This window comes from Corythoichthys intestinalis, chromosome 22 (genome assembly GCF_030265065.1).
Source record: "Corythoichthys intestinalis isolate RoL2023-P3 chromosome 22, ASM3026506v1, whole genome shotgun sequence".
NCBI classification, from domain to species: Eukaryota; Metazoa; Chordata; class Actinopteri; order Syngnathiformes; family Syngnathidae; genus Corythoichthys; species Corythoichthys intestinalis.
Genome location: NC_080416.1, coordinates 31,487,952 through 31,507,447, shown reverse-complemented (window position 1 = coordinate 31,507,447; position 19,496 = coordinate 31,487,952). Strand labels below are relative to the sequence as shown.

The window sequence follows — 19,496 nt, the reverse complement described above, 5'->3', positions numbered from 1 at the left end:
AGACCTAATGGGTAATATTTCAATGCACTCATGTTAAGGGTGGGATACCGCACATACATGCCAGATATGAAAAAGATTGAACGTTGTGTCAAGGAACTATTAGTCATTTACTGAATTTGTCATTTTGCCGAAAAAATGGCCGACTTTGGCACCACGCCCAGGTCAGACCCGTGAATGAAAACGCACCATTTTAAAAACTTAAGATCTCATATGTCTCCTGAACAGTCTCACCAAATTTGAAGATGATCCAACTAACTCCCTCGACGAAAACGTCTCAAATGTGCACCCTGTAAATCGATAAAAATTTCATATTCGATCCAAAATAACTGATTTCCTGCTGGGATTGGAATATGGATGTAAATGCTTTTTTGGAGCAGTTTTGGACAAGGTATAGACTCCCCAAATTTCGTCGCTCTACGCTAACAAACCCTAATGTTATAGGCCAAATTAAAATTTCAAGGGGGCGCCACTGAGCCATTTTATAACATTTTTTTTCAACGTTGCAAAATTATCAAAATTTACAATTTTCCGCGCGTATGTGCAAATTTTGGTGACTTTTCGTGCATGTTCAGGCCTCCAAATTGGCCGTTTTCATTTGCCCTGAAAAAAAAAAAAATAAAATAAAAAAATAAATAAAAAGATAATCCTTTGCAAAACAATAGGGCCTTCGCACGCCTAGTGCGAAGGCCCTAAAAAAAACATGAAAGGTAACACCAGTTACTTTGCCAAGTAACTAATTACTCTTACATTCAGGTAACTGAGTTACTAACTCAATTACTTTTAGGGAGAACTCATTTGTAACTGTAATTAATTACTTTTTAAAATTAAGATTAACAACACTGATGATTAGTATGTTCTGGCTTTATGCATTTATACAAAACAAGCTGAAAGCGCACTGTAGTACTTTGGGTGTCAAATTCGCCTCTTGTAGGACGTTTTGCTGGTATAGCGCATTTTGGCAGAACACCGTTTTTTTTCCTACTCACGTCACGTCTCATCCCGTCTTCCCTGTTCATTTTGCTTTTGCTGCTCGTTTTGTGAAACATCGACAGTGCTGTCATGCTAATTAATGGTCCTCTCGGGTTCAAATTGAAAGGGTTAAACAGATGACATGTTTAGGACGCTGGAGTCATACTCTAGCAGCATAACTATGTGATGTCACCGCCCTGCGACGTCAACCACAATGGCGACCTACTAATTAAACTAATTTTACAAATGGTATAAAAATTAACACATCAAGAGGGGTTTCAATATCAAAATATTTTAACTCATAATAACATTTGTCGTCTTTCTATCCATACTTCTTAGAGTAATTCTATCACATGTGATGGAAATTATATGCATAATATATGTATAATTTTATTTCCTGTTTCGATTATCTTTGTTTTTACGTTCTATTGATTTAATGTGATTTTTATGATCTTCATGTGATGTAAAGCACTTTGAATTGCCTTTTTTTGAATTGTGCTATATAAATAAATTTAAAGTGATGCACACAAGAAAAAGGTGTCGATAAAAAAGCTATCTCTGGATCAGGTCGGCTCTTTTTCCTGTCTTTTTCAGCCCTTGACACTCATGCCATCTCTTTAACTCAGGGGTGTCCAAACTTTTTGCAAAGGGGGCCTAATATGGTGTGGTAAAAATGTGGAGGGCCGACCTTGGCTGACGTCCTTTACGTAGAACAATATATTTAAGCAAATTTTATCAAGCCATTCTGTGTGTCACATTTGCTTTATTATTCTTATTTTTTTTAAGTTAATTTAGGGCTGTCAAAATTGCGTTAACGGGTGGTGATTATTTTTTTTAATAATCACGTTAAAATATTTGAAGGAAATATTTATTGGTATCATTGACAATCATTGACAATTACAAAATGTGATATGAACCGAAGAAAATGACACAGGCAGACGGGAGGAAGCATAAGCTTATCATTTTCCCGTCCCCCCCCATACAGCCACAGCTATTTGATGCAATTAACGCACATGCCCGGCTCAAACAGATTAAAATGACAGCACAGTGCAATCTCCACTTGTTACTTGTGTTTTTTTGGAGTTTTGTCGCCCTCTGCTGGCACTTGGGTGCGACTGATTTTATGGGCTTAGGCAAGGCAAGGCAAGGCAAATTTATTTATATAGCACAATTCAACACAAGGCAATTCAAAGTGCTTTACATCACATGAAGATCATAAAAACCACATTTAAATCAATACAACGTAAAAACCAAGACAATCAAAATCGGAAATAAAATTATACATAAAAATCGCATTTATTAACAAATACAATAAAGATAAATAAATAAAAATAAAACCAAAACTACTACTACTAATAATAATTGAAATCAGCAATGGAGATAAGCACAGGAGGAATAGAAAGCAAGTCGATTGAAATATATAGGCAGTTATGGATATGCAGTGCTAAACAAAAGCGTTTTTAGCCCTGATTTAAAAGAGCTAACAGTTTGAGCATACTTCAGACGTTCAGGTAACTTGTTCCAGAGGTGAGGAGCATAATAACTAAATGCTGCCTCACCCTGCTTGGTTCTTGTTCTTGGAACATGCAGAAGACCGGTTCCAGACGAACTTAGGGGTCTAGATGTCTCATAGGACTCTAACAAATCAAGCATGTATTTTGGTCCAAGGCCATTAAGTGTTTTGTAGATGAGCAGTAGTATTTTATAGTCTATCCTTTGACTCACTGGAAGCCAGTGTAGCGATTTCAAAACCGGTGTAATGTGGTCCAGCTTCCTTGTATTTGTGAGGACTCTGGCTGCAGCATTCTGTACTAGCTTCAGCTTCCTGACTGATTTTTTATCAAGACCCGTAAATATACTATTGCAATAGTCTAATCTGCTGAAAATGAATGCATGCATAACTTTTTCCATGTCTTGGTGAGTCAGAAGCCCCTTAATTCTGGTTGTATTTTTAGGTGGTAATAAGCGGATTTAGTGACTGATTTTAGATGGCTATCAAATTTTAGGTCTGAGTCAATAATTACGCCAAGGTTTCTGACTTGATTTGTAGCTGTAAGTGACATTGAGCTAAGCTGCCTGCTTATCTTTGACCTTTCCTTTTTTGGCCCAAAAATGATCACCTCTGTCTTCTCCACATTTAACTGGAGAAAATTCTGGCACATCCATTCATTGATTTGATGAATGCCTTTACTCATGAAGACTAAGGAACTATAATCATGTGGGGACACAGAAATGTACAGTTGTGTGTCATCTGCATAGGCGTGATAGGAGATGTCATACTGTTCCATTATCTGAGCTAAGGGAAACTATAGATGTTAAATAAGAGTGGTCCAAGAATTGACCCTTGAGGGACTCCACACGTGAATTTGGTTCGTTCTGACTGATGGTTCCCGATTGACACAAAGAAATCCCTATCATGTAAATAGGATGTGAACCACTGAAGTATAGTGTCAGTAAGCCCTACCCACTGTTCCAATCTGCTGAGTAGTATGTTGTGATCAACCGTGTCGAATGCGGCGCTGAGATCCAATAGTATCAGAACAGATGATTTGCATGCATCGGTATTCCGACGAATATCATTTAGGACTTTGATAAGCACGGTCTCGGTGCTGTGTTGTGGCCGAAATCCAGACTGAAACGAGTCAAAAAGATTGTTTTGCATCATGAAAGTCTGGATCTGTTCGAACACAACCCTTTCGATAATTTTCCCCAGGAATGTCAGATTTGATATTGGCCTGTAATTACTAATGATTGAGGCATCCAGATTAGGTTTTTTTTAGGAGAGGTTTTATTACTGCAGTTTTTAAAGTCTGTGGAAACTCTCCTGTTTGGAGAGAAGTATTTATAATCTGAAGTATGTCTGGGGCTATGCAATGAAAAACAGTTTTTAAAAAGTTTGAAGGAAGGATGTCAAGGCAGCATGTTGTGGGCTTTAATTTTGTCACAATTTCTGTTAAAGTGGCATAGTCTAAGAGGCTAAACTGTCTAAGATTGACGTGGGGGACATTTTGGGAGGCATTTAGTGTAACAATTGTTAATCTGGAGTTGCACACAGTCTGTCTAATCTTTAGTACTTTGTGTGTAAAGAATGCTGCAAAATCATTACAGGACACCTCAGATGCCAATTCCTGAGGTATTGATGCTTGTGGATTTGTCAGTTTGTCAACAACAGAAAATAGTGTGCGAGTATTGTTGGTGTTTCTACTAATGATCTCTGAAAAATAAGCACCCATGAGCATTGTGTAATTATTGACATCAACAATGGCGAGCTACTAGTTTATTTTTTTAATGAAAATTTTACAAATTTTATTTAAAATGAAAATATTAAGAGGGGTTTTAATATAAAATTCCTATAACTTGTACTAACATTTATCTTTTAAGAACAACAAGTCTTTCTATCCATGGATCGCTTTAACACACAGGTGTCAAACCAATTCCAGAAAGGGCCAAGGGGGTGCTGGATTTCGTTCCAACCAATACCGTGCAGAGAGTTTAACCAATTAACTTCCTTCTGAAACAAGCAGCACCTGACAAAGTCTAACTGATTACACATGTAAAAAATCTGATTGGTGAAAAGGTGTCCACTTCATTGGTTGGAAAGCAAACCTGCACCCACTTGGCCCTTTCTGGAATCAGTTTGACACCTGTGCCATAGAGAATGTTAATGCCATCTTGTTGATTTATTGTTATAATAAACAAATACAGTACTTATGTACAATATGTTGAATGTATATATCCGTCTTGTGTCTTGACTTTCCATTCCAACAATAATTTACAGAAAAATATGGCATATTTTATAGATGGTTTGAATTGCGATTAATCACAATTAATTAATTTTTAAGCTGTGATTAACTCGATAAAAATTTTTAATCGTTTGAGAGCCCTAAATTAATGATTTCAACAATCTCGCAACTAGCCTTTGTGGCTTTCTCTTTCGATTCTCGGGCTCTTGCGAAATACTGCTGCTGTAAAATTGAACTAGCTTCAAGTTGCTTCAATTTCTCGCTACGTATCTTCCCTGTAATCTTGTCGTACATGTCAGCGTGTCTTGTTTGGTAATATCGCCTCACATTGAACTTTGAAAACAGCGACTTTCTCTTTGCAAATAACGCAGACACAGTTGTTGCGTATTTTAGAGAATAGTCCAATTTCCACCTATCCTTTAAGCGTCGGCCATCGCAGTCAACTTTCTTTTTTTTTTGTTGATTGTCGCCATTTTAGAAATGGGGAATAAAGGGTAACATGGGGTAATGTTGTTTAGAGTGCTGCTGCCTTTTAGTGGGTAAATGAGGAGCAGCATTTAGTGTGTAAGCTACTTCATACTGTATGCTGGTAGCAGTACTGCTGACCAATTTATTAAGTCTGTGTGCGGGCCAGACGTTATTGATTTCATGACAGAGGCTGGGGGCCGGATGAAATTTGACCACGGGCCGCATTTGGCCCCTGGGCAGGACTTTGGACATGTCTGCTTTAACTGAACATTTTCTTGTTGTTCCACATCTCTACTAGTGAATTTGGCACCAGGGACATCATTTTCGGACAGAATTGGTAGGTTTAGCTCAGTGAACATCTAGTTCGTACACTATTTACATGCATTTAACATTGACCCGCCTAGCAACAATTGCTAACGTCATGCATATTAATGAACAAAAGTCACCTGTTGCGTGCGGTACGCCATTGTTGAAGCATAGGCGATACAGAAGAGGTTTGCGAATGTTAAAAAATGGCGGTGTTGTGTTGTGCTGAACAGGAAACTTTCTGAGTGGTCCAATCACAGTCCTTTGACTTTCACATCATGACGCGTTGATGTGTCGTGTAGTCAGGATTTTTGGGAGGCGCACATCATGCAACAAAGTAAGTTTGTAAATTGGGTCTGCGTTAACGGCGTATATCTGCCATCATCGCAACACAGAACCATAAATCAGCCTGTAGAATCTCTGCTGTCAACAGAACGCTGAAGCATAAATTAGGCTAAAGATGCTTGAGATTTGTTAAGTGAAAGAAAGACCCTCATCACTCACGGTGCACAAATAAAACAAGCAATAAATGAAAGCTAATTAATTATATACGCGTCACATAAAACTACTGCATCACCAGAAAGAAATAGTCACTAAGAAAAGTCTTAAAACACACAAGTATAATTAAAAATCTTTTCAAAAGCCCAGCAAAATACATCTAGGGAATTGTCATTGCATTGACATGTCCTATGATTGCCTGCCTGTATTTGGAATGCTTTGGTATCCCCCTAGTGGCTCTTAGGGTTAATTACGGACATTTTGGCTCATTTCAAGTTATTTTATTTACAGGAACGTTATTTTGGCGCTTTTTTTTTTTTTTTATAACTTCAGTTAAGTTTGAACACTTATTTTTCACAGATTTTTTTTATTTTTTATTTGGAAAACCTTGATGTTGTTGCATTTGTTATTTTTGAAGCTTCCAGTGGATATATGTTAAGTCCATGACCGCATATATCAGTATCGGATTTTAGGGTTGGACAACATCTAGATTTTGGTTATTGGTTAAAAAGTATTTATCTGGCAATTCTGCTTTCAATTGAATGAAAATGAATTCGTACCAGACAGTTATATTAGCAAATATCTTATCATTATCTCAAAAACTGATATCGTATCGTCATGAAATTGATGATTTACATACACCCTAGTTTTATAGTGTTCAACAGTACACATTATCAGTAAAAAAAAAAAAAAAGTGGAATTGGCCTCAATTTTGTAAGAGAGTTTCCCCTGCATTTCTAGCTTATTTTTGTGAGATCTCACCTGAATATCAAGGAATATATTCAAGAAGGATGTAAATCTCAGCAGTTCAGAAGGTTTGACAAAATGTGATAAAACCTTTGAGTGCGTGTGTCGAGATGAGTGTGTACAAACCTTCCAAAAGATGAACTTGTCTTACTCAGGGGAAATCTCTGTTTCTTGGTGGACAACCACTTTGGTGACCGACATATCTGGGTGTTGTTCTTTTGCTTCTTTAATAGCCTGAGCCAAAGCCTGGACAAATGAAACACAACAACCAAAGCATGATTGTTCACTAGAGCAAGATAAATGACTTTAATTAAACAGCTTGGGTAACAGATTTACTTTATATACAGGACCATTTGCTCTACGAGGGGAATTATACTTGCGCATTGTAACTGCTTCATCATCGGGAATATACTGTATTGTATGGATAAAGGGAATATTATGGAAATGTACACAGTAAATTACATTGCAGAGAAATGCTAGCTCATCAAAACAGTTTGAAGAAAATAATAAGAATATGTCTAAGAATATTCTCATTACATCTCAATTTTAGTATTATTGTGAACTAAGAAAAGAACCACTTTACCTTGTCGTGATCGATTTCAGTATCTCCAGTTATAACGATCCTCTTTTCAATGCGGGTTTCTGAGATTCCTCCTTTCACCGTCTGAAACAGACATGAAATCGGTCAAACCGAATGTTTAAAGGAAATTAAAACAAATAAAAATGAATGAAATAAAATGTAAGTAAGTTGATGTAACTCACATTCCTAAGTCCTCTTAAAGGGTAACATGGACGTATAAATACGTTCTATTTTTAATTGTTTCAGTGTCCCAAAGACATATTTATACGTCTTTTAATTTTTTTTTCACAAGAGACCTCTCTGAGTTCTGATTCAACTGAGCTGCAAAGCACAAAGCTGAAAATCCAGCTTAAGAAAAAAGGGATAAAACTGGCCACTGGAGGGCAGTAGCACATTTGGTAAGACCCGCAACCCGATTCAACGGCAACGAACGGCCAGGCCGCATGGCCGGGGCGCCGGCGGAAGGATGCCAGGCGGCGGACGACCGAGCAGAACAACCGAGAGGACGCCCGGGATGCCAGGCGCTGGACGACCGAGCAGAACGAACAGGACCACCAGTGCAGTGCGATGTCGTTGAGTCCATGCTGCTCCCCGAGCAGAGCCCGCGGAGACTCAAAAAAATACATCTTTATGAGACAGGTGGCAATGAGGGAAAAGTTTACCCGGCTGTCGCGGCCACAACAGCGTCATCTCTCAGTTAGTTATGTGTAAATAAATTGTTACTTTGCTATCAAAATCTCTATTTGTCTTGTTTTTATGTTATTTTGTAAAAGGAAAACATTATTCAGATGTTTGGGATGTAACTAAAGCAAAAAAAAAAAAATAGCTGTGTTAAAGTCAAAGTTACTTTTTGAAGTGTATGCTTTTACAAAAAGCTCAATTTCTCTGTTTTTTCATCAGAAATTGGAAAATGCTCAAACTAAGCTATTTTCTAATACTGATTTCTAAAGAATGGAAAATGATATGAACTTTTTTTCCTGCTGAAAGAAAATAGTCTAAATCTGTCTTTTGGTGGGTACCATGTTTATGTAGCAATAGAACAGAAGTTTCTGTGGGCCTTGCAAAATCAGTCAAAATCCAGTAAAACGGCCGGGAGCGAAGGGGGTTGCACCGGTGAAAATGGCTGGGAGTGACTGAGTTAAAAGATAAATGTTATTACGAGTTATAATAAAGTTTTGGTTTTAATAGAATTTGTAAAATTTTAAATAAAAAAATAAACTAGTAGCTCGCCATTGTTGTTGACGTCCCAGGGCGGTGACGTCACATGGCCACGCTGCCGTACTTCACAGTGTCACTCTTTAACTATGTAAGGTAGTGATTTAAATACACCACAAGGTGTCAATGAAGAGTTTTAAATTAATTTTGTTTTGTCCCTCGACTGCAACAAAGTTCCCTGTTTAGTGCAGGTCCTTTGTGACTTACGTTCATTTGAATGTTGTTTTCACAATAAACAAGACTCCTGATAATGGCCCCCAGCATCATAATTTGTATATTGTGACTAAATATTGCCGTCCAGTGTATTTGTTGAGCTAAATGAGTTGCTAAAATGTTTAAGTAGAGTTTGACAAAGTCTGAGTAAGTTTTATGTGTATTTTCCATATCTATTTTGATTGCGAATTTGTGAATGCCAGTTCTCTTTGCATTGCTATTTAACTGTGTGAGAATACGGCCTCATTAATACAGATTGAAGCAATTTTGTTTTTGTGAACATTAGTTTTTTTGAGAGATATATTATTTTGTTGTATTTTCACTATATCATTCTTGTGTTTGTTGTGAAGGAGTTTCTGAAGCTTAGGCCAATGAACGGCACGGTCCGAGCTATGAATCTGATTGCCTGTGTCCACTTGCCTTTCTCTGCCTCTTAGATCTTAATGTGCAAAATAATACGAATAGGCAACAACTAAACTAAGTTTTACATATTTATTCACTTTCCGTGTCGCTTATTCACTGGGAAGCAAACGGCAGGATGATCAACAATCTGGACATCTGCCTTTGCGTGACAAAAATAAGGTAAGACGTCATTAGACGTCTTGGTGGAGGCAAACGTTATCGTATATTGTGATGCACGGCCCCAAGCTATCAGCAAAAATAATCAAACTGCTGTGTTTCACTGTATACCCTAATCATATATAAAGCACACGACAGCTCTGGATGCTAACGATCTCCATAATAATATTGGAATAAGTTGGATCACACAATAGTTGACTGTTAAGATCTGCAAACAGTATTGGACATTAAACACTCTCCTGCTCTCGTCACTAGAGCAGGCGAGTGCTGTCACTAGCGAACTGACACATGAACGCTACTCGTCTCACCCCGTCTTTCTTGTTCATTTTGCTTTTGCTGTCCTTCTCGTTAATGTTCCATTCGGGTTCAAATTGGAAGGGCAGAATCAATGAAATGTTAATGTAGTTAAAGAGTGACAGTGTGGAAGTACGGTAGCGTGGCCATATGACGTCCCTGCCGTGCGACGTCAACAACAATGGTGGCCTACTAGTTAAAATAATTTTACAAATTTTAGTAAAATGAAAACATTAGGAGGGGTTTTAATATCACATTAGTATAACTTGAACTAACATTTATCTTTTGAGAAGTATATGTCTTTCCATCCGTGGTACACTTTGAGTAAACTGCTATTTTGATTATTCCTAACTCATATTATCAAGTTAAAATTGTAAACTTAAAACTTTTAAGTTCTAACTACTTAATGGAAATCCACTTTACTTACGACTTCTGATACTGACATAATATTTAGGTAATACTACTAATGTGTGTTCAGTAGGGGTGTGCATTGCCTCATATCTGGACACAATTCGATTCGATCCCGATACTACACTTGAAGACGATTATTGCGAAAATGGACAAAGGTACATTTATATCAATTTAATCCTGAAACCTTATCCAGCACTGAAGTAAAAACGTTTTGTTTTGTGTTTGAACAACATAAGGCTTTCATTATAACATTTTCTCCTTTATAGTGCAAACCTTCTTAAATTCAGGATTCTAAATACAGGAAGTCTCCAGGTTATGAATGAATTGCTTTTCTACGCTGGCGATGTAACCCCGATTTCTGCATGAATTGGAATGAACCATTTAAGTACCCCTAAAAGCTCAAAATAATTATCCAATGTCGATATCAATGTTTCTGTTTAAAATATCATGTATGTTTCTGTATGTTTAGCAAATATGTATACATATGTATACATACTATATTAACACAGAAAATATTTGGCCTTTTGGTTGTATGCAAGACTTCCTCTTCTATCCGACTCTGTGGCGGGTTTGAAGCACATTGGATTCATGGTATTCTCTCATCAGAAATTCCCCTTTATATGTGATTGCCAGGAGGTACAATTTGTATACACTGCATTATACACCGCTGGCCAAAAGTATTGGCACCCCTGCAATTCTGTCAGATAATGCAACATTTCTCTCAAAAAAATGATTGCAAATACAAATGCTTTGGTAGTAATATTTTTATTTATTTTGCTTGCTATGATTAAACACAAAAGAGAATGGGGGAAAAAATCATCGTCATTTTACACAAAAATGGGCCGGAAAAAAGTATTGGCACCCTTTGAAAAATCATGTGATGCTTCTCTAATTTGTTTAATTAACAACACCTGTTACTTACCTGTGGCACATAACAGGTGGTGGCAATAACTAAATCACGCAGCCAGTTAAAATCGATTAAAGTTGACTCAACCCCTATCCTGTGTCCTTGTGTGTACCACATTGAGCATGGAGAAAAGAAAAAAGACCAAAGAACTGTCTGAGGACTTGAAGAGCAAAATTGTGAGGAAGCGTGGGCAATCTCAAGGGTACATGTCCATCTCCAAAGACCTGAATGTTCCTGTGTCTACCGTGCGCAGTGTCATAGATAGGTGTATAGCTCATGGCACTGTAGCTTACCTCCCTAGATGTGGACGGAAAAGAAAAATTGACAAGGGATTTCAACGAAAGATTGTGCGGATGGTGGATAAAGAACCTCGACTAACATCCACACAAGTTCAAGCTGTCTTGCAGTCCGAGGGTACAACAGTGTCAACCCGTACTATCCGTCAGCATCTGAATGAAAAGGGACTCTATGATAGGATACCCGGGAAGATCCCAATTCCGACCCAGAGAAATAAAAAAGCCAGGCTGGAGTTTTCCATAACTTACCTGAGAAAGCCAAAAACGTTTTGGAAGGATGTTCGCTGGTCAGATGTGACAAAAGTACTAGAAAAAGGCATCAACATAGAGTTTACAGGGAAAAAAATGAGGCCTTCAAAGAAAAGAACACGGTCCCACAGTCAAACATGGCAGAGGTTCTCTGATGTTTTAGGGTTGCTTTGCTTCCTCTGGCACTGGACTGCTTGACCGTGTGCATGGCATCATGAAGTCTGAAAACTACCAACAAATTTTGCAGCATATTGTAGGGCCCAGTGTGGGAAAGCTGGGTCTCCCTCGGAGCTCATGGGTCTTCCAGCAGGACAATGACCCAAAACACACTCCTAAAAACACTGGAGAATGGTATGAGAGAAAGCACTGGAGACTTCTAATCTTCCAAAGAAGAATGCTCGAAAATTCCAGCACAGCATTGTAAGAAACTCATTGATAGATACCGGAAGTGGTTGTTCGCAGTTATTTTGTCTAAAGGTTGTGCTACTGAGGGTGCTAATACTTTTGTCCGGCCCATTTGTGGAGTTTGATTTTTTTCCCCATTCTATTTAGTTTTTTTTTTTCATTGCAAGCAAAATAAATGAAGATATTACTACCAAAGCATTTGTAATTGCAATCGTTTTCTGGGACAAATTGATCATTATCTGACAGAATGGCAGGGGTGCCACTACTTTTGGCCAGCACTGTATCTTTAATATTAAGCTCCTGAGATCCAAGATTTTTTATTTTTGTTTTTATTTTTTGCAATGCATTTTTCCAGGGGTGGCCAAGTCTGGTCCTCTTGAGTCTTAATCCAGCCTGGTTTCCAGGTTTCCCTCCTCCAACATGCATGAATCAAATAATTAGGGACTCGGGAACAGGTTAAGAGTTTTTAGGAGATGAGAATAAATTCTCCAGAATGTTTACGTCGATTTCTCCAACTTCACCATCAGCAATCGTATCGTCTGCTGGACATTCCGCCTCTGGCTCATACATGTGTGGTGCAGCGATAATGGGAAGCGTTCCACCGTCGTCAGCACATAAAACGTGCTCAAAACCATCTTCCAGGAAAACGAAAACATTTTCATTTGATTCAATGTCTGAATCGCTGAAGAAAAACGAGTTGTCTGACAAATCGCTGTCTATAGTGATTGATATTTTGCTGCATAAATACACACTCCTGAACACTTTGAATTAGCCGAGTGTCTTTGGACGTCCTGTGGCGTGTGGAAGTAAAATCAGCTTTTCTTCAGTAAGTACAGAACATTTTTAACGGGTTTAACAGGTTATTTCTACATACACTATATAATAATCAAGAAAAAGAAAATGATGTGATTTCCGGAATGTGACATATAGTGGGGCAAATAAGTATTTAGCCAACCACCAACCAGTTCTCCTACTTGAAAAGATTAGAGAGGCCTGTAAATATCAACATGGGTAAACCTAAACCATGAGAGACATAATGTGGAAAAAAAAAAACTGAAAATCACATTGTTTGATTTTTAGAGAATTTATTTGCAAATCATGGTGGAAAATAAGTATTTGCTCAATACCAAAAGTTCATTTCAATACTTTGTTAAGTACCCTTTGTTGGCAATAACGGAGGCCAAAAGTTTGTAACTCTTCACTCTTCGCTTGGTGTAAAGAAATCAACTGTGGGAGCAATTATTAGAAAATGGAAGACATACAAGACCACTGATAATCCCCCTCGATCTGGGGCTCCATGCAATATCTCACCCCGTGGTGTCAAAATGATAACAAGAACGGTGAGGAAAAATCCCGGAACCACATGGCGGGGCCTAGTGAATGACCTACAGAGAGCTGGGACCACTGTAGCAAAGGCTACTATTAGTTACACAATGCGCCGCCAGGGATTCAAAGCCTGCACGGCTAGACATGTCCCCCTGCTGAAGCCAGTACACGTCCAGGTCCGTCTGCGGTCTGCTAGAGAGCATTTGGATGATCCAGAAGAGGACTGGGAGAATGTCTTATGGTCAGATGAAACCAAAATAGAACTTTTTGGTAGAAACACAGGTTCTCGTGTTAGGAGGAGAAAGAATACTGAATTGCATCCGAAGAACACCATACCCACTGTGAAGCATGGGGGTGGAAACATCGTGCTGTAGGGCTGTTTTTCTGCAAGGGTACCAGGACGACTGATCTGTGTAAAGGAAAGAATGAATGGGGCCATGTATCGAGAGATTTTGAGTGAAAATCTCCTTCCATCAGCAAGGGCATTGAAGATGAGACGTGGCTGGGTCTTTCAGCATGACAATGATCCCAAACACACAGCCGGGGCAACAAAGGAGCATTTCAAGCTCCTGGAGTGGCCTAGCCAGTCTCCAGATCTCAACCCCATAGAAAATCTTTGTATGGAGTCGAAAGTCCGTGTTGCCCAACGACAGCCCCAAAACATTACTGCTCTCGAGGAGATCTGCATGGATGAATGGGCCAAAATACCAGCAACAACGTGTGAAAAGCTTGTGAAGAATTACAGAAAACGTTTGGCCTCCTTTAAAAATCAGTCAGGAAGCTGCAGCTAGTACAGAATGCTGCAGCCAGAGTCCTCACAAATACAAGGAAGCTGGACCACATTACAGTGGTTTTGAAATCGCTACACTGGCTTCCAGTGAGTCAAAGGATAGACTATAAAAGACTACTGCTCGTCTCCAAAACACTTAATGGCCTTGGACCAAAATACATGCTTGATTTGTTAGGTTCCTATGAGACATCTAGACCCCTAAGGTTGTCTGGAACCGGTCTTCTGCATGTTCCAAGAACAAGAACCAAGCAGGGTGAGGCAGCATTTAGTTATTATGCTCCTCACCTCTGGAACAAGTTACCTGAACGTCTGAAGTATGCTCAAACTGTTAGCTTTTTTAAATCAGGGCTAAAAACGCTTTTGTTTAGCACTGCACATCCATAACTGTCAATATATTTAATTCTATTTGGTTTCTATTCCCCTTGTGCTTATCTCCATTGCTGATTTAAATTATTATTATTATTATTAGTTTTTGTTTTATTTTTATTTATTTATCCTTATTCTATTTGTTATTAAATCCGATTTTTATATATAATTTTATTTCCGATTTTGATTGTCTTGGTTTTTACGTTGTATTGATTTGTGATTTTTATGATCTTCATGTAATGTAAAGCACTTTGAATTGCCTTGTGTTGAATTGTGCTATATAAATAAATTTGCCTTGCCTTGCCTTGCCTTTATTGCCAACAAAGGGTACAGTACAAAGTATTGAGATGAACTTTTGGTATTGACCAAATACTTATTTTCCACCTCGATTTGCAAATAAATTCTTTAAAAATCAAGCAATGTGATTTTCTGGGGTTTTTTTCTTGCCTGGTATACCAGACTCACCGCTGTTCCAGCGATTGAGTCTGGCGACCGTCTGGCGGATCAAATTCCGAGGGCGGAGCAAGCCACAGCAAACAGACAGCAGAGTGGACCAATCAGCGACGGGCAGACATGACGTCGTTAAAGCGACAAGTAATTAGCGTGAGCGGAGAATGGAGAAGTTTATTCAACATGGCTAGCGTGAGCTATGTTGACTGTTGTTAATGACTTTTTTCGACGTGTTTTTGGTAATTTAAAACTGTTTTTACTGCGGATTGGAACATATTCTCGGCTCTCACGTTCGCCATCTGTGTTGTTGTAGAGACGACTTTCGGCGCGCAAGAGTGACGTTACCCGTTAAGAACACGTCACGCAAATAAACAAATCTGATTGGACAGTTGATTTTGTACCTTGCTCGAGAGGCTGTTAATGGGCTGGGTCCCAGACTATTTCTCACAGTGTTTGAAAAATACAGGGAGAATAGTCTGGCTGTGCCAGGCAAGTTTTTTTTTTCCACATTCTGTATCTCATGGTTGAGGTTTATCCATGTTGACAATTACAGGCCTTTCTAATATTTTCAAGCGCGAGAACTTGTACAACTAGAAACTGCAATTTCGGGAGAAATTACACACCTTGGTCTTTCCTCTGTGGAGATACAGATCTTAGCCCCACTCAGGTCTATCAATAGAATGGATCATAATGCCAGTCATTGGCAAAAAACAAAGTAAAAGCCGTTAGAAATGAATGGGAGAATTGGACGTCCATGGACGTCAATGGCGGCACCTTTCATAATTGTTAATGGAATCGGGGAAGTTTGGGGGACACGTCCTAATGATATCTAGTCATTTTCTGTTGATTTGGGGAAAAAAAAAAATTTCCCATTGAAAATGAATGGGAAAAATTTTGGACGTCCATGGACGTCAATGGTATCAACTTACATAAGCGTCAATGGAATCCTAGTACATTGGCATCAATAAAATGAACAAACATGAAGAAATGCCATTGGAAATGAATGGGAAGTTTGGACGTCCATGAACGTCAATGACATCACCCTCCATAAGCGGCAATGCAATCGGGGACATTTGGGGGACACGTCCTAATGATATCTAGTCATTTTCTGTTGATTTGGGGAAAAAAAAAAAAATCCCATTGAAAATGAATGGGAAAAATTTTGGACGTCCATGGACGTCAATGGTATCAACTTACATAACCGTCAATGGAATCCAAGTACATTGGCATCAATAGAATGAACAAACATGAAGAAATGCCTTTGGAAATGATTGGGAAGTTTGGACGTCCATGGACGTCAATGGCATCACCCCCCATAAGCGGCAATGCAATCGGGGACATTTTGGGGACACGTCCTAATGATATCTAGTCATTTTCTGTTGATTTGGGGAAAAAAAAAAAATTCCCATTGAAAATGAATGGGAAAAATTTTGGACGTCCATGGACGTCAATGGTATCAACTTACATAAGCGTCAATGGAATCCAAGTACATTGGCATCAAAAGAATGAACAAACATGAAGAAATGCCATTGAAAATGAATGGGAAGTTTGGACGTCCCTGGACGTCAATGGCATCACCCTCCATAAGCCTAAATGGAATTGGGGACATTTGGGGGAAACGTCCTGTTGATATCTAGTCATTTTCTGTTGATTTGGGGGAAAAAAAAAAAATTCCCATTGAAAATGAATGGGTAAAATTTTGGACGTCCATGGACGTCAATGGCAGCACCCCCCATAAGCGTCAATGGAGTTGGGGACGTTTGGGGTATAAGTCCTATTGATATCTGGTCATTTTCTGTTGATTTGGAGAAATGTAGTTTTTTCCCCATTGAAAATGAATGGGAAAATTTTTGGACGTCCATGTAAGTCAATGGCGGCACCCCTCATAAGCGTCAATGGAATTGGGGAAGTTTGGGGGACACGTCCTATTGATATCTGGTCATTTTCTGTTGATTTGGGGAAATTTTGTTTTTTCCCCATTGAAAATGAATGGGAAAAATTTTGGACGTCCATGGCCGTCAATGGCATCGACATCCATATAGTCAATTGAATCCAAGTACATTGGCATCAGTAGATTCGACATGCATGGCCGTCAATGGCATCAATGCAATGTAAATTCCATTGGAAATCCCATTGGAAGTGAATGGGAACTTTTCCCATTCGAAATGAATGGGATAGTTTTTGGCAAATTTCCGAGGAAGCGTAATTTTTTTCCAAATTCTGTATACAACTTTTATGCCCCTCACCGTCCCGGAATTTTTGATGCCCAAATTATGTGATTTGGTCAAAAATTGTAGGACTAGATACATTTTGAAACTTTTTTTTTTTTCCGGAAAATTGCCGTTTACGGGCGAACGGAAAATTTTTCAAGGCCGTTTGAAAAATTCCCATCGTCGCGCGAAAATTCCGGTCGTGCCGATACTTGAACGGTACCGATCGGAGGTACGGTTCGGGCTGTGCGGCGCGCCGAAAAAAACGTCAACAATTATTGAATAATAATAATAATAACTAGAAACTGCAATTTCGGGAGAAATTACACACCTTGGTCTTTCCTCTGTGGAGATACAGATCTTAGCCCCACTCAGGTCTATCAATAGAATGGATCATAATAACAGTCATTGGCACAAAACAAAGTAAAAGCCATTAGAAATGAATGGGAGAATTGGACGTCCATGGACGTCAATGGCATCACCCTCCATAAGCGGCAATGCAATCGGGGACATTTGGGGGACACGTCCTAATGATATCTAGTCATTTTCTGTTGATTTGGGGAAAAAAAAAAAATTCCCATTGAAAATGAATGGGAAAAATTTTGGACGTCCATGGACGTCAATGGTATCAACTTAAATAAGCGTCAATGGAATCCAAGTACATTGGCATCAATAGAATGAACAAACATGAAGAAATGCCTTTGGAAATGAATGGGAAGTTTGGACGTCCATGGACGTCAATGGAATCACCCCCCATAAGCGGCAATGCAATCGGGGACATTTGGGGGACACGTCCTAATGATATCTAGTCATTTTCTGTTGATTTGGGGAAAAAAAAAAAATTCCCATTGAAAATGAATGGGAAAAATTTTGGACGTCCATGGACGTCAATGGTATCAACTTACATAAGCGTCAATGGAATCCAAGTACATTGGCATCAATAGAATGAACAAACATGAAGAAATGCCATTGGAAATGAATGGGAAGTTTGGACGTCCGTGGCCGTCAATGGCATCACCCTCCATAAGAGGCAATGCAATCGGGGACATTTGGGGGACACGTCCTATTGATATCTAGTCATTTTCTGTTGATTTGGGGAAAAAAAAAAAATTCCCATTGAAAATGAATGGGAAAAATTTTGGACGTCCATGGACGTCAATGGTATCAACTTACATAAGCGTCAATGGAATCCAAGTACATTGGCATCAATAGAATGAAAAAACATGATTAAAAGCCATTAGAAATGAATGGGAAATTTGGACGTCCATGGCCGTCAATGGCATCACCCTCCATAAGAGGCAATGCAATCGGGGACATTTGGGAACACGTCCTAATGATATCTAGTCATTTTCTGTTGATTTGGGGAAAAAAAAAAAATTTCCCATTGAAAATGAATGGGAAAAATTTTGGACGTCTATGGACGTCAATGGTATCAACTTACATAAGCGTCAATGGAATCCAAGTACATTGGCATCAATAGAATGAACAAACATGAAGAAATGCCATTGGAAATGAATGGGAAGTTTGGACGTCCCTGGACGACAATGGCATCACCCTCCATAAGCAGCAATGCAATCGGGGACATTTGGGGGCCACGTCCTATTGATATCTAGTCATTTTCTGTTGATTTGGGGAAAAAAAAAAATTTCCCATTGAAAATGAATGGGAAAAATTTTGGACGTCCATGGACGCCAATGGCAGCACCCCCCATAAGCGTCAATGGAGTTGGAGACGTTTGGGGTATACGTCCTATTGATATCTGGTCATTTTCTGTTGATTTGGAGAAATTTAGTTTTTTCCCCATTGAAAATGATTGGGAAAAATTTTGGACGTCCATGGAAGTCAATGGCGGCACCCCCCATAAGCGTCAATGGAGTTGGAGACGTTTGGGGGACACGTCCTATTGATATCTGGTCATTTTCTGTTGATTTGGGGAAATTTTGTTTTTTCCCCATTGAAAATGAATGGGAAAAATTTTGGACGTCCATGGCCGTCAATGGCATCGACATCCATATAGTCAATTGAATCCAAGTACATTGGCATCAGTAGATTCGACATGCATGGCCGTCAATGGCATCAATGCAATGTAAATTCCATTGGAAATCCCATTGGAAGTGAATGGGAACTTTTCCCATTCGAAATGAATGGGATAGTTTTTGGCAAATTTCCGAGGAAGCGTAATTTTTTTCCAAATTCTGTATACAACTTTTATGCCCCTCACCGTCCCGGAATTTTTGATGCCCAAATTATGTGATTTGGTCAAAAATTGTAGGACTAGATACATTTTGAAACTTTTTTTTTTTTCCGGAAAATTGCCGTTTACGGGCGAACGGAAAATTTTTCAAGGCCGTTTGAAAAATTCCCATCGTCGCGCGAAAATTCCGGTCGTGCCGATACTTGAACGGTACCGATCGGAGGTACGGTTCGGGCTGTGCGGCGCGCCGAAAAAAACGTCAACAATTATTGAATAATAA

At 38.9% G+C, this 19,496-nt stretch overlaps 1 protein-coding gene across 12 annotated transcripts in view; it reads right to left on the bottom strand.

The window, feature by feature from the left end:
- epb41a (erythrocyte membrane protein band 4.1a) overlaps positions 1 to 19,496 on the bottom strand; it is a 174,383-nt gene that overhangs the window by 28,591 nt on the left and 126,296 nt on the right. For all 12 annotated transcript variants that reach the window (XM_057828644.1, XM_057828651.1, XM_057828648.1 and 9 more), the window contains 2 exons: positions 7,315 to 7,395; positions 6,858 to 6,977 (listed from right to left, as the gene is read on the bottom strand). In XM_057828644.1, coding sequence (XP_057684627.1) covers positions 6,879 to 6,977; positions 7,315 to 7,395 — 180 coding nt within the window. In that variant the 3' untranslated portion in view covers positions 6,858 to 6,878. The remainder of the gene's footprint in view (positions 1 to 6,857; positions 6,978 to 7,314; positions 7,396 to 19,496) is intronic.